Consider the following 15,781-nt stretch of genomic DNA (forward strand, 5'->3'; position numbering starts at 1 on the left):
TGTAGTAAATTGTATGCATTATGTGTAGTTACTGTGGTATTGCACTGCACCCAGCCGATGTAAAGATGTACTGCATTACATTGTTTGCTACTGAAAAAGCATTAAATAAAAAATAAAAAACTATCCAAGATTCCACTGCATGTTTCTTCTTACCTCATGGACCTGTTGAATACTTTCTTTCACAAGTTTCTCCCATTCAGTTTCTGAGAACGAGAGCTTAAATTCTGGGGTCCTCAAAGCTTTCTGGAGAAGTTCACAGGCCTGGCCCTATAACCAAAGAAGGGATAACACTGTTAACCTGAAACTAATTCCAAAAGTAACTGGAACAATAGCAATTTAAAGCAGGAATATGAAACCTCTAGATGAGTTACAAGATAACAGTATTGTTTATACTAGGTAAAAATTGGGTTTTACAGTTCAATCAAATGTACCTGTCCGGCTTTATCTCATGGACATCAGATTCTTCTACTAAATAATGATCACTGTGGCTATACTAAAGCTTTTACCTGAAAGGTGAACACAAGTCCCAGAGGGCAACTCAAGAAAATCTTTAATAATGTGAGACTGGACAGAACAAATGAGTCTCGTCTTTCACTTTAAACAATTAAATTAGTGTTGAAATGCAGCAAAATTAAACTGAAAATTGATTTACAAGCAAACCTCAAACAAATTAATAAATGCATTACTGTAAAAATAAAAAGTCAACAGAAGTTTAGAGCAAGTGTTTCGGCAGGAATGCAGCTTGCCTTTCATCAACAAACATTTGACACAAACAAGAAGCACTCCTGTCTCGAAATCTGCAGAGGATTATCACTTACAAATGGAATAAAATTCTTACAAAATAGGCAAAAGAAGAAAGCATCTAAGCTAACGAGTTATTTAATTTCAGAGAGCGGAAACAACAGAAGGAAGATGTGTCATTTTAGAGGGCTTTAAGAAACGTGGTTAAAAAACAAAAAAAATAGAAAAAAGTACTGATCAATAGTAAGAATAAATCAACTAACAATAACACTGGTACTTTACTTTCTTCCATGACTCCACCTTGAAGATGGATCAGGAACAACCCTGTGCACAACCTCATGATTCACTCATTAATATGGAGACTATCTGTGCTATGGGCTTGACCACTGGCACAGGGTCAGTGGGAAGGTGTTGGGGTGTAAGAGAAAGCCTCCAGAATAGACATGATGAAGACACCGTAGAGTTAGCAGGAAGCTTCAAGTTAATCAATACCCAATTTGTCACCTTGTTTTGAAAAGGTACAGCACGCATGCCACCTTTCATGGGTTCTGTGTTTTAAAGAATCTCACTCAAATAGGGGTGGGCAAAACCTTCAAATAGAAGCAAGTGACAATATTTGTTTTTCTTGATTTTTTACAGTTTTAAGGGTGCATATTCAACACTGGTGATATCTATGCTCCTTCTCATCTTCCCTTTTAAAATTTGCCTCCAAATACTATCATTTGCCAACTTCCTTAAAGGTCCCACTTAGTTCTGAAAAATATAAACACACCCATCCAGCTTTCCCATGCCAAACACAGCTCAAAATGCTTTATATAATGTTTACAACAATGTAACCGATCCTAAAGTAACAGTCACACTAAATTTACTTAAATAGAAATGAATGAAATAAAAACAAATGCCACGCCAGGAGCCGATATTCTAACATTGGGTTTTTATGTAGAGCAGTGGCAATTTGGTTTAAAGATATGTTTCTTCCGGAATGAGGAGACGGTGCATTGGGGGGTGGGGATTTGGGTGTTTGCAGGGGTTGATTTTATATGCATCGCCTTTCATATTTTCCTGTTTTAAATGAGTAAAATAAATGGTCGAAGTCGATATCTTTTGGGAGTGGGGGGTGGGGGGGGGGGGGGGGAGGGGTGTGTGTGTTTCGATTTCATGCACTTTAGCAGGCACCACCGCAAGAAGTAAAGCGGGTCCGCGTCTTGCTTATTTGGGCAGGCACCTGGCGGAGCAGCGGGATCCTGCGTTAAGTAAAGTGACTTTGTTTTGTTTCATCAGCAGTGTAACAACGTTGTGCTGGAAGAATGGCGGCAGTCCACATGGGCATCACTTGGACTACATATCCCATAACTCATGCGGCTAATTTACCTGAGTGCGATGGACATACAAGAGGGGATGTTTGTTGTAGTAGCCGTTTCATCCCAGCATGCCTTTGACAAAGGGCGCAAAGCCCGAAACGCGTCGGCACCAGACTACTGCTAAAGTGCATGAAATCGAATAAAGCGCTTTTTAAAGGATTTCCCTGCTGCGTGTGCACTTCAACTGGGGGCAACCTTTATATATATATATATATATATATATATATATATATATATAAAATAAAATTTCGTGAAGATTCGCCAACCGGCGCCAAAGTTATTGGGAAAAGAAAAAACGGGTATATTATAAATATATATACACACACACACACACACTCTCAAAAGTAATTAACCTTGTGTGTAATCATCCGACTTCTTTACTTCTCATTCTTCAACATTCAACCTCCTTTACTCAGGATTTTTCTTTCTTTGATCAATGACATCTTTTTCTTCCCACGTCTCATTCAAGCACACTGAAAAATGTTAACTTTCTCATATTCCACCTCCTACTCCTTCACTCATCACAAAGTTTCACTGCACCCTAACTACAAGCTGGGAATATGACCACTTGGACATACCTTTTCTTCTCCAATGACCCACTCTCACATGCACCATATACCCTTTGTGAGATTGTCTTCTTACACCTTTCAGTCGGTTATTGTACCATTTAGCATATTTGCTCTGCTTTCATTGCACACCCATAGATAGCATTGCTCCAACAAGTTTGAGAGGATGTAGCCTTACGGCTAGAGCGGTCGACCTCAGACCTGGGGAACCAGGTTCGAGTCTCGGCAACGACGCTCAACATCCTGTGATTCTGGGTAAAGCACTTAATCTCCCCGTGCCTAACAAAAAATGAATGTGTTCATCTGTAACGAAACTGGTGCTCATGTAAAGCGCTCGGATACCCGATGTCTCTGGTCTAGTTCGCGCTATATAAAACTCTAAAAATAAAAATAAAAAAAATGTTTCCAATATTTGTCCTGTCCATCCATGCAGGAGAGACCTCTATGCACAGCGTGCTGTCCTTTACTGAAAAGAATGGGGATCTCGCAGTCAATGAGTGGGGTATGGTTCTCTCGCATTATGATATAATATTGACCTCTTCTTTGAAATCTAGGCCAATTAGCACTATCAATTACACACGCTCACCAACACTCAACTGAAATGATCAAACATGCAGTTTTTGCAAGATGATATAACACTATTTTGTGGTGTCCTATTCCTGGTCATCAAAAAAAAATCCTCTGACAAAAGGCCCATTGTCTGCAACTATACCCTCAGAGTTACCCTGACTTTCAAAAACATTATATTTGACATCCTCATTAGCTTCAAAACCCCATTTATCCGCCTCACACACCACAGTCCATAGATACTTGTTCAGGATGATTAGGTTGGAAGAAAAACCCCAAACCATGCTACACTGCATTCTAGAACAGTCTTTCCTCCTTCAATACCATACACTTTTCTGTTTGCAAGTCTGCTCTTACTTATAAATTCAGCAGAAAAATATTTAAATATGGGAAATTTTTGTCCACAATATCCTTCAGGAGAAAAAAAACAACATTCTTGAGGAATCCACTTACTCCGTTTTCCCCATATCTCCTTGTCAATCAAAAGTATAGGGGAATCCTGAATGCCCCCACATTTGTATTTCCATCTAATGCATGTTAACTAATCCCTTTGGGGGACAGTATGGCTCTACCACACTGTGGACCCTTTGGCTTTGCACACCCTCCAAAATGTCAATCAACATTCTCACTCTCCATTCCATGCTTCCTATTAGCATGCACAGTATTCAGACTCCCATTGGTTTCAAACAATTCTCATTTGCACGGTCTGGGAAAATGTGCACTTTCTGCATCATACAGCAAAATAAGACAATAAGGTGCGGGTTGTCAGACTTGAGTAAACATATGTATACTGTACTATATGACGACCTATTTCAGTATACACGTAACCTAAGGAAAAGTAAAAGTTGTGTTGATAGGTGCCTTAAAGAGTATCCCCCATATTCTGCATGCACCGGGATCTTGAGGGAGGCAATCCTATTAATACTTCTATATAATACACATTCACAACACAAACAGATAAAAGGGTGCAATACAAGTTGACATAGAATAATTTAGCGCAGAGTTGCATACAAGAGCATAACAATAGCATAACCAGGCAAGTAATATTCTTAACCAACTGACTTAACTGAAACCACTATCTAATAGGTCAGGATAAAATCAAATGGCAATGCAGAGATGGCTGCAATGTCCACAGAACATACCCTGGCAATGTATAATGTTGCTAATTCTAATTGCCGCTGAACAGACACTTTTGTTTAATCTACGGAGCGAGAACCCTTTACCACTCTAAGCGTGGCTGCGCAGGAAAGATGTATGAGCAGTCACCAGAACAAGAGTCATCAGTCAAAGTACAACATTCCCCAACAGGCAGGAAAGGTGTGTGGTACATGCTTCCAAAAACATCAAAAACACGAACTACAACTCAGATGTGTTGGGAAAGGGATAGTGCGGAGCATTAATAAGCTTAAGTGCTCGATGAATGTGAAATCTATGGTCAAATGAGTTTGTGTGAAGAAGAGAAATTCTAAGAGGCAGTTATGTTGTTTATTATCCCATTCTAACCAGCCAGCAGCCAGGCTATGGAGCCACGGCATTGAACTCTTGGAGCGTTATGTATAATACTGCCACTGCCTCAACCTCCCTTCCAAAGGCAGTAGGGGATTTCACGTCCCTCAGGTAGGATGTCAGCATGGTTAGTGCACACTAATAAAAGGGCCTAGATGGTTCCTTGGCAGGGTATGCCCAGACGTGGGTCCCTTGCTCACTTTGCCACTGGATTCAAGCTAGCCTGGCTGGTGAGGGGTGTTACCCCGAAACCGGTCCCAGGATGCTTGTTTCCGGTCAAAGGTAGACCTGACTTGGCAGTTCGGGCTGGACTGTTTGTACGAGGCACAGGGTCAAGACAGATTTGCATATAGCTGGGTCTGAACTGGGGTGGCCAAGTGAGCGAAAGAACGATGATGGATTCAACCCAGATCTGTGACTGGGGGTGAGTGTCTGAAAAGTTTCAGCACTCCGTCCATCATCTCATTGTGTTTGCTCTGTTCGCCCTAAGTTGGCAGGGCATGCCCAGACATGGGTTCTTTGCTTACTTTGCCACTGGATTCAAGTTAGCCCGCTGATGAGGAGATTACCCTGAAACAAGTGCCAGGATGCTTGTTTCTGGTCTGGGGAAGACCTGGCTTGGCAGTTCGGGCCGGACTGTTCCCATGATGCGCAGGGTCAAGACTGATTTGCATATAGCTGGGTTTGAACTGGGGTGGCAAAGTGTGCTAAAGAACGATGATGGTTTTAACACGGATCTGTGATTGGGGGCGAGTGTCTGAAAAGTTTCAGCGCTCCGTCCGTCATCTCCTTGTGTTTGCTTTGTTCGCCCAAGTTGTTAGGGTATGCCCAGACGTGGGTCCCTTGCTCACTTTGCCACTGGATTCAAGCTAGCCTGGCTGATGATGGATATTACCTGGAAACTGGTTCCAGGATGCTTGTTTCCGGTCCAGCGAAGACCTGTCTTGGCAGTTCAGTCTGGACTGTTCCCATGAGGCACAGGGTCAAGACTGATTTGCATTTAGCTGGTTTTGAACTGCAGTGGCAAAGTGAGCGAAAGAACGATGATGGATTCAACCCAGATCTGTGACTGGGGAGGGGTCTGAAAAGTTTAAGCGCACCGTAAGTCATCTCTTTGTGTTTGCCTCCTTATCTAATTCTCACGTACTTGCAATATGGCGATAATTAGCTGTGGCTACAACTCTATTGTATTGTGTGGCGCTGAAGGGACATTATGCAGTAACCTGGTTTATTCTGATGCAGCCACAGACTCGTGCCTTTCCCTTGTGCTTGTAATGTAACCGGCATGGAGTGCTGCAACACCTTCTCCACCTGGGCCCATATTCTTTGTATTTGGCAGAGGTGAGGTAGAGAGTTTCTTACCCCAAGAATCTAAGCAAACAATTTGCAATAACTCTCTCCATCTCTCCTCCGTCTCCATCTTCACGATGAACCTTGCATCTTTTGCATGACTTGTACATGCACGAACGAGGCATGTGAGTATACGCCCACTGCAACCCACGCAGCATTAGCTGAGCGGACTATGGAGGAAGTTGGGAATTTGTAGCTGATCAAAAGATAGTCCCTAAGGAAGCAACTGCAAATTATGCATAATAAAAGCATGTCTTCACAGTGAGATGGGGTGAAGTACATTTTTAATCTAAAAGTAGTTACTCTCCTCTTTACAGCACTTCCTCTTTGATGACGTCAATAGAACAGTAAATAAATAAATAGCGAGAATGCTCACTTGGCTCTTCCAGAAGAGCGATGAGGACATGCAAGGTTAAAGGAAATGTTTTGCCAAGACTCCGTACATATTTTTAAATCATAATTCCAATGAAAAATGCAGAACTGAGCATTTTTAGGTGTGCCACCCCAGCAGAAATAAACAGTACGACGGAATGTTGGCACACCCGTATAAATTCCGCATACCTGAATGTGGTGAAGCATCGCCCTCTCTCTGAGAAAACGTAAACACCTTTCCAACAACTCTTCAATGGTAGTGTTACGCTGGATCACTGCAGATTTGACAATATCTCAGGGCAGAGTTTAAACATGGCTCTCTGAATCCGCCTGCATGTGGTGTAACAAGTCAGTGTTACTGTCCAGAGCGGCCTAGGTTTGAGCTTTGGGCTGAACTATGGTCATGGATACGCATTCTATTCAGATCTGAATGTGCAATGCAAGGGCAGGCGGTCGAGGTGCAAACCTCTAAACTGAAAACTGACGCATCAACGTGCGCAGACTACATTGACTGGTATGAAAATTCACAAGGGGAAGTGACCTGATCATATGTTCGAATGTGGGCATGCGCCATCTTCCCAGCACTCACCCTCTCTTCCTGCCCGCTGCGGACATCATCAGACGCTATTAGCCCATTCAGCCTTTCCATACTAAGGGAACTTACTCCACATACTACCAGCCAGCGGGGGAAGTCCTAAAGCCCTACCAGCACCCTCTTGACCACCAACTGTTTATTAAGCTGTAACATCTCAGGAAGCGCTCCTCGTGCGACCACACCCTCTGTTCTGCATGTAGATCATATCCAGCATCAGGGCTGCATACACCTCGTCCCCTTGATTACCACTACTTCCTACTGCCGGGCCTCCAGCATGTAGGGAGCGTACTCGCTCCTCTTACAATCTACTCACCCATTGTCCCGTTATTCAAAGACAGCTCCCGTGAGCTCCTGCTTACATCAACGTCTAAGTTGCACAACAATGATCACACAATCCAAGTATAGCTATACAAAAGACGATTTCCAATACTTTATTCTGTTCATCTCCTCCAGGAAGTACACGTATTAAGGCGCTTCCCAGTTCATACTACAAAGTTTGTTACACCTTGCAGTTACACTCCTATTGCCTGTGTCAGGTGCACCCCTCCATCTATATTCTACAACTCCTCTCTTAAGCCATCTCTCTAATGTAATCTGTTGAGGGAATTGTAGAACTGCGTGAGATTTCATAAATTCTTCTTTCTGGCTTACTGTCCTGAAGACCGCCTATGTAATCTAATTGTTGCGGAGTCTACTCCCCCAGAATAACCTCCGCTGACAATCTCCCCAATCACACCACACGCACAACCACAACTCCCTGCCATTCCTGTTCATACTCCATGTATTCTCATTACTTGTGCTAGGTTTCATTGGTTATGTGTGAAGAGCTCCTAAGCCTTCCTGGGCACTGTACAAAATCACCATAAATAAATACAACAATTGCTGCCACAGTGAAGGCTTTTACAACAACCGGGAATGTGAGACATTGGCGGCCTCTAGCGGGAGTGGACTTGGCCTTCGAATGTTTCAAAAGCACATTAAAACGGTTTCTTTGTTTGTGCAATCGGCACAGTCTGTTTTCACCGTCGTCTTAAAAGCATGGGCATCCGTTTTTGGTTGCCATATATTTTATTAATTCAGAAAACCCGACTTGCAGCCAATATTTTCATAAAGAAGACAAGCTCTAATCCACGCATTAGCTCCTATGTGTGTCCCGCTGGTGGCATGCATTAAGGGTGTAAAACCGGGTTTGGCCACAGGGTGTTTGTTTCCAGGGTAGCAGCGAGCTAAACTGCAAAGGCATCTGACAATGTGGAAACGGAAATATTTCCTTTATCTTCCCCCAAAACACAGGCATTTGACGGCAAAAACACTAAAGTCAGCAATTTCCGTCCTTTTTGGCTACTTACTCAGCGATGCAGGAATTCCAAAGGCAACAACTTCATGCCACGGTTTCGATTCCAAAATATTTTTTTCTCATAATGATGCATCATAAAAAGTGGCTGAGCAACGTTTTTATCACCTCCTAAGAGTCATCGTGCTTCCTATATGAAAGGGGGCTGGCAGCTTAGAGTGGCCAGTAGCCAAAGGGAAGATACCATTTCAAAACAGCGAAAACACTGGATTCATTGTGTCAAGGAGCTCCGAATAAAGGATGGTTTCGATGGGTTCTTGTGGAGCTGAAATCCTAGAATGAAAGAAACCATTTGCTGAATGTCGAATTCTATCAATAACATTGTACAAAGAGGCCGCTACTGAAAAGAAAGTACTCAATTTCTCTTTACCCAATGCGACAACACGAACAGTATTCCAGAGCAGCTCATGGGTCTGGCTGGGTTTTGAGACCCACTGAGACATCCATTAATGGAAGGACCTTTTGAAGGCAGCAAACCGATGGCAATAAAGAAGATGAAATAACGCTCTCAAGGGAGCAAGCACACACGACCGCTGTGTGAAGATGGAAGTGGCTTGGTGAGTGAACTACCCAAGTGTTGCTTTACTTCGACTCTAAAGCAAAGATTTGGTAGGTTTAATGCCTTCATACCAAGAATGGTCACTGGTGTAAAGTGTATTACATTATGTTGCTTTATACGTTTGGAGCGCGCTTATACTCTTGGTGGAGGAGGTATGGACTCAACTCAGTTTCCAGCTGCCGAATGCATTGGTGGATGTCATTCTCCACGTCGCCTTGTCCCAGCAATTGGTTGAAACGATGCCTCGGCTGAACAGTGTGTAATGGCATCCTGGCTGCCAAGCTACCATACAGCACCATACCGCCTACAACACATTCATCGGCTCAGTCCAAGTCTCTTGGCCCTCTGCATTGTCACAACGTACTCAACACTCCAACTGACTATTACCCCAGTGTTCAATAATCTCTCAGGTGGTGTCACCACCAAGCATTTGACCCACACTATAGATCCTGGCCTTGGGCATGTCGAAGACAGTCCAACACAGTAGCCTTGCTAAAAAATTCACATCTTTGTCAGCTCAGTTTCTGACCAAGTAGAGCCACTCTCTTATGTGAGAACTTACTCGAGTGGCTGCCTTCCTCACAAATCAATTCCAAAGAGGATGAACAAGGGAACACTCCGGCATTAGACGACATCTTCAGTTTGCTACTGCAGAAAAGGTGAATAAATACAAACTTTGAGCAAAACGGCCTCCTTCTGCTTCTTAATGGTGTTCTCAAAACAGTTGTCCCTGTCAAACTTGATAATCCTAGAGAGATATCTAGGAACTTAGTTGCTGCACCATGTGAATCCAGATCTACCGTTTTGCTGGTGGCACTGTTATAAAAGAAGCAGTGTTATTGTCTCAACAAAAAGTATTAAGCAACCAGGCATCTGCTGTAATATCCTGTGTTTATTACTGTATTGTCAGACTGAACTGTTTAATTAATGTTCAGGGTATCTATCTTAGCTGGTCTTTTCCATATACTGCAGCATGTAAAACCTTGTGTCTGGAAGGAAATTAAAATACCCCCCAATTATACATACACAATATGCCCAACACAACCTGAGCTATTTACATCAATTCAGACATCTTGCAATGCCTCAGCCAGCCAACACACATTTCTCAACTAAAGTGTAGCTTTTTCAAGGCTCCTGTGGTTCCCTTCACCTAAAACATTCTGAGGAATGTTTTCTTCCATTGATAAGCATCATGACGTTCCAATTCATAGTTGTGTCTGTTTTTCAGTGTGTGCATGTGTGTGCGTGGAACGCTTGTTGACCTGTGCACATAAATGCTTGTGAGTATGCATGCCGTATGTATGCTTCTTAGAGAAAGCGATTTCTTGAAGGAGAGGTCAAGAATTGGATGCCATTGACAGACCATTTCTTCGTCAGACTAAAGTGATTTTCTCTGCAGAAGAACCAAAGATCCATCATGCAGCCCTCAGCATTAATTATGCACCCATTTGCCCATCCACCCAGCCGTTCACTCGTATATACATTTTTTTGCTTCATATCACCAACCACATGTGATTGTACATGTGTCCGTATGTGCCTTTATTGACATGGGTTGGTCTGCGAGTGGCGCCAGGGGGAATCTGTTGTCCAGTATGTTGGCGTGCAGCAATGCCTGCAGGGCTTTTATTTCTGGAGTGCACAAGACAAAAGATAAAACCATCCACTTTGTCAATGTTTGTTATTTAAGTGTTTGGGTTCTTTAATAAACAATGTTGTAAACACTTTTTTTTAGTTATCTAATAAGGATTGCTGCAGGATGTTCCCAGGCCTGGACTTCTATAGGATCTAAGCATATGGGCCAAGTACCCCTTCAGCACCTCACGGTCCGTGGTAGAGCAGGTCAAGCAATCCACGGTATCTCGTTGAGAAGGTAGATGTAGGGTGAAAACAATTGCACTACTCAACATAGATCCAGAAGCCCAAATAAATGATCGTCCAGTCAAAAACTTGTTTTTATGTAAAAACAAGTAATTATCTACCAACAAAAATTCAGTACAAGAGACTGCAAATAATCGACATAGTCTTCTCAATCAGGCCCACTAGCATTACCCAGGACAGGTCCTGTCACACTTGCCAGTCAGTGGATAATGGTTATTCCCCATTCACACATGGCGACGTGAGCCCAAGTCTTAGAAGTTCTACAAAGGCTCTTAGCACAAGCCCTGACTGCATTATACAGAACAAGTCCCCCCCCCCCCCCCCCTCTAGGGTCCGGCAGTCCGGCTTCAGTCTTATCTGCACTCACTGGAACGGCAGTGCAGAGTCCCCGGGCGTGTGTTCCCAGCCTGGCGGTGAGCAGAACTTTAGAGTATGTGGCTGCGGTGGCACTCCTTCGATCCAGGGGTAAGTTTTATTCTTTGTCAGGGGACTGGTCTAGGGTGCTCCCGAACTCGGGTAAGGTGAGCTTGGTTCCAACTTACCAGGTCACAACCTGCTGGCGATTACGGCTGCATGCCCAACCTAGGATGACTGGCCTCTTCATGGACTCTGGCCCTCTTGTGACTTACAGTGGGCCTTTACAGTACACACAGGGAAATAACCATTAGTCTATCATACAACCCCCTCCTTACAGATTTGCATCACTTAGCAGCATCGATAAGGAGATGGCCCTCTTCAAGTCACAGCCCTACCAAGGGCAATGGCCTTCCCTTTGTAGCAGTATAGCACCAGGACGGTGAGCCCTAATTTCAGCAGCGCCCCCTCCTGGCATTACGGGGTCGCAGTTTCATAATGAACACAGTCGAGTGGCCTGATCTGTGTAGCAGTCCAGTGCCTCCCCACCTCTCCCGGCATAAAGGGGCCGCACAGCGCACACAGGCAGGGGACACGATCGGCACGCTGTTCATGACAGACCAATTCGCTCCCAGGATCCTCTCTCTAGGCCCCCCACTATATCTTGCATCCTCTAGGTAATCTCCTTCTCCTCACAGGGCCCACTAGTCGTGGGCCAGACAGAAGTTGGAGCTGGAAAGCATTTTTGATTCTCTTGTGCAAGGTCCCCTCACCCAGCATGAGAGATTGGCAGACTCTTGGTCCTCAGCCCTGGTCACAACAGGCAGCATACATGCTGAGTTTCTCCACACTGATGTACAGTTTGAGTTTGACACCTTGGGAGTCTCACGCTCTAGTTTATATCATCTATTCGAGACACACTTGTGGTTTAGTGTCTCGGTCTTTGAAACTCGTGCTCTGGGGGTTTCCCACTTTGCAGTGCAGACTCCTTTGTTGTGCTCTTCCTCAAGAGAGCACAACAAGCACAGCAGCAGGCCAGTCTCCAATCTTGATCGCTTCAGACATAGACCATGGGAGTGACCAATGGTTCACAACTGGATGCCAACCTCAATGATATGTGCATCAAAAGATTAACAAAGAGCCCCAGCCCTACTCTCTGTGATTCTCATATCGGTCTCCTCTCCTTTCTCAGATGTGCCCACGCCCCTTTGACCAGTGACCTCCTCTCAGAAACAAAGAGCCCCTAATGATAGCCTGGCTCTTCCTTTCTCAAGTGTGTATCACATCCAGTTCTCAGTAATGCAGCAATCCACAAATCTGTCTGGGGTAAACCTCTGCCTCTCCTTGCTCCTGCAGTAAGCCCTGGGCCTTTCAAAATGGAGCCATATGTCTTCCATATGTTGTGTCCACTGCAAGCACACACGGATACACATGCGCACAGTCCACAATGTACTGTACCCCTCCCACGGGCATCCATACATCCCGGCGCGCTCATGCAATACTGTGCACTACTACATGTGAGACCAACTCTCAGGTCCATATATACACTTGTACATTCACATAACCACACACTATTTCCTGACGCACTGTACCTTCTCCAAGGCACACATGAGTCCCAGCACGCACACGCAACCAATCTTATGAAGAAACCTAAGCTGCGTACTAGAGGCATGTCTGCATGAAAAATAAGAAAAAGATAAGCAGTGCATGGATTTCAATAAATTATATATTAGGATTTACAGCTTCAATGAGAGCACTTTTTCAGGACGTATCTGCCATAAAAGAGAATTTCTACAATCCCAAACAAAGCCAAAGCAGGTTAAAGGCAGACGCTTGGCTGTGTTAAATTCCTCATCAACGCTTGTTTACTTCAGAGCACTTTGACTGCAGGTGCTCATGTCTCTTAATCTGTAGCTCTAAATAGAAATGTGTTGTAAGGATGTGTTGTGCAGGGCACTTTCTTTGCTGGTGCTCCTCTCTCCCTGTAAATAGATGTTACCCATTCAAAGGTTCTTCTGTACATCGCTTGTGTGTGCCCAGCTACGGAGGAACATCAAGATATTTTAGTCTGCTCCTGGCTTTAGGGATGGACATGGAAGTCCTAAAAGTGATCATGGGGAGAAGAGCTGTGTCTTGGTACGGGTTTGACCACTCTGCGTGGTTCATACTTGTAATGTGGCTCTTCATGGCCAATGTGCAGGTTTGCACGAAGGTGGCCAACCCGAAGTTACAATGTGCCTGTGACGTGGAGGGTTGAGACTTCCTAGACAAATGAGCGCTAATTGACCCCTCATCCCTCCCTGCCCCCCCCAATAGGATAATATAGCTTGAATTCCCTTCTGAGCCCCAAGCCCAGGACTACAATTAAGACTGAACCCCTACCTAACACTCACTGGCACGGATACCAGGCAGCACAGTGTTGGGTGAGGTAGTGTGGGTTAATCATGGGCTTCTGGACATCAGGAAAGGGCTGAAGTCTCATCTCTTCAAGAAAGACTCCTCCCACACAACCACGGACGTCATTTAGGGGTCGCTGCAGCAACCCGTGAAATGCCCCTTGTGACCCCTGGTACTGCCACCTCTAGCGTCAGCAGTGGCAAAATGAGTGGCAGGAACAGAAGCAGCTCGTCCTTATGGACGTCGGTGGGGGCTTCACTCACCTCCTTCTTTGTCAATTTTTATTATACTAGTCGTGAATAATATTACATTATTCACTATTAGTTTATTAAAATATGGAGTACAAATAGCTGGCATAGGACTTTCCCTGGCAGCCTAGGTAAGTCAAAAAATGATTTTAATGTATGTATGTTGTGTGCGTGCTTGCAGTTTTGAATGTTTTTATGTAAGAGTGTGTATGAGTGAATGTGTGTGCATGTGTAGGCAGTGTGTGTGTATAGGGTGTGTGTGTGTGTGTGTGTGTGTGTGTGTGTGTGTGTGTATGTAGGGTGTGTGTGTAGGGTGTGTAGGGTGTGTGTGTAGGGGGTGTGTGTGTGTGTGAGAATGCGTGTGTATTTATAAGCATATGTATGTGAGTGAAAGTGAAGGTCAAGGGGCATGTGAAGTCACTTCCGCTACCCCAGGCATTTTGGTGAATTGACATCAAAGCACACAACCCGGTAAATGAGTGTGGATTGTAATCTTTGCTGTTGTCCCCGTAAAGTTCTTTGTAGTCCTTCGCTAAGTTTGTGCTATACACAACCCCACACCTAGGAACATACACATATTCTTCTGCAGTTTGTGTTGCACTAAATCAATTGGCTCTTGGAGATGTCACTGCCCTTTTCACCCACTGAATTCACGCTAACAAAGAGGGGAAACGCATTTAACACACGTGGCTAAAGTGCAGACCATCTTTTGATCAGAGACGTTTAATGAACTGTGGAGAAGGCGCGATCCTGGTTCATCATGTCTGAAACTTGGGTCGGGAGGTAGTTGCTGGCCGCCACGAACATCTTACTTACCCATGTATCCGGTCCATGAGGGAGGCTCTTCCAAGTTGCTGAAAACAGGGGCATGAAATCAATGATTCATGCATCCAAATCGCCAACAGCACTTTAAATCTCTATGCCGCAAAGGCACTTTAAACTGAAATTAGGGAGGTGCTCTTAAGAATTTAAAGGAATTTGTAACTTTTTTTTGCCGACTTACCGTCTGTTAAACATTGGGCGTTCGATTCTTAAATAAGTCGTAAATCGCAACGAGCAGATCTGCAACGTTTGAGGGGTGAAGATTTACGATATTTAGGGCCATATGTAGGTAAATTACATTTACCGATTCTTAAATACCGAATTTTACCGATTCGGTATTTATGAATCGGTAAATGTAATGTAGGTAAAAAAATACCGAATTGGTAAGTGTCAGTATTTTAGAGTCGGTATTTACCGATTCGGTAATGGCAACTGGCTTCCCATTCCTTCCTATGGGCCTGGAGGCCCATAGGAATGAATGGGAAGCCAGTTGCCATTACCGAATCGGTAAATACCGAATCGGTAATGGGGGAGGCAGTATCATGGGTGGCAGGGTGTCACATTGACACCCTGTTGCACCCCTGAATCGTCGATGTGTGCACATGTGGCGCACATACATGCCCTAGGGGCATGTATGTCTGCCACATTGCACACTTCACAGTGCACAAAAATGCATTTTTACACCTATTCGTCATTTACCACCAACTTTCAGTTGGTGGTAAATAACGAATCCCCACACCCACCACACTCCCCCTACATCTCATTTCTGGATTCGGTATTTACCGAATCGGTAAAATTACCGATTCGGTAATTTTACCGATTCGGTAAATTACCGAATCCAGAAATGATCCCCCTACATAGCAAAAGCCTAAATACCGGTCGGTAACGGTATATTTACCGAAAATCGGCCGTTACCGACCGGTATTGGGCTTCCTACATATGGCCCTAAATCACAAGTTTCCAGAGGTGTGCATGGAAACCCCCAGCAGTCACAGGTATCCAGGAACAACTCTGAGAAACATTTGTGAATTCAAGTTGTGCATGCTGAAATATGCAGGTGTATATTTTATTTAGGCATGCGAAAAAACTGCTCAGTGGAAATGCTAAAATG

General features: G+C 44.2%; 1 protein-coding gene across 1 annotated transcript in view; it reads right to left on the reverse strand.

The window, feature by feature from the left end:
* The window catches only part of MYBBP1A (MYB binding protein 1a), a 418,097-nt gene that overhangs the window by 42,535 nt on the left and 359,781 nt on the right, over nt 1-15,781 (reverse strand). Inside the window, exon 24 of the mRNA XM_085649771.1 lies at nt 154-267. Within this exon, the coding sequence (XP_085505897.1) occupies nt 154-267 (114 nt within the window). The remainder of the gene's footprint in view (nt 1-153; nt 268-15,781) is intronic.

Source organism: Triturus cristatus, chromosome 3_2 (genome assembly GCF_964204655.1).
Source record: "Triturus cristatus chromosome 3_2, aTriCri1.1, whole genome shotgun sequence".
Lineage (NCBI taxonomy): Eukaryota > Metazoa > Chordata > Amphibia > Caudata > Salamandridae > Triturus > Triturus cristatus.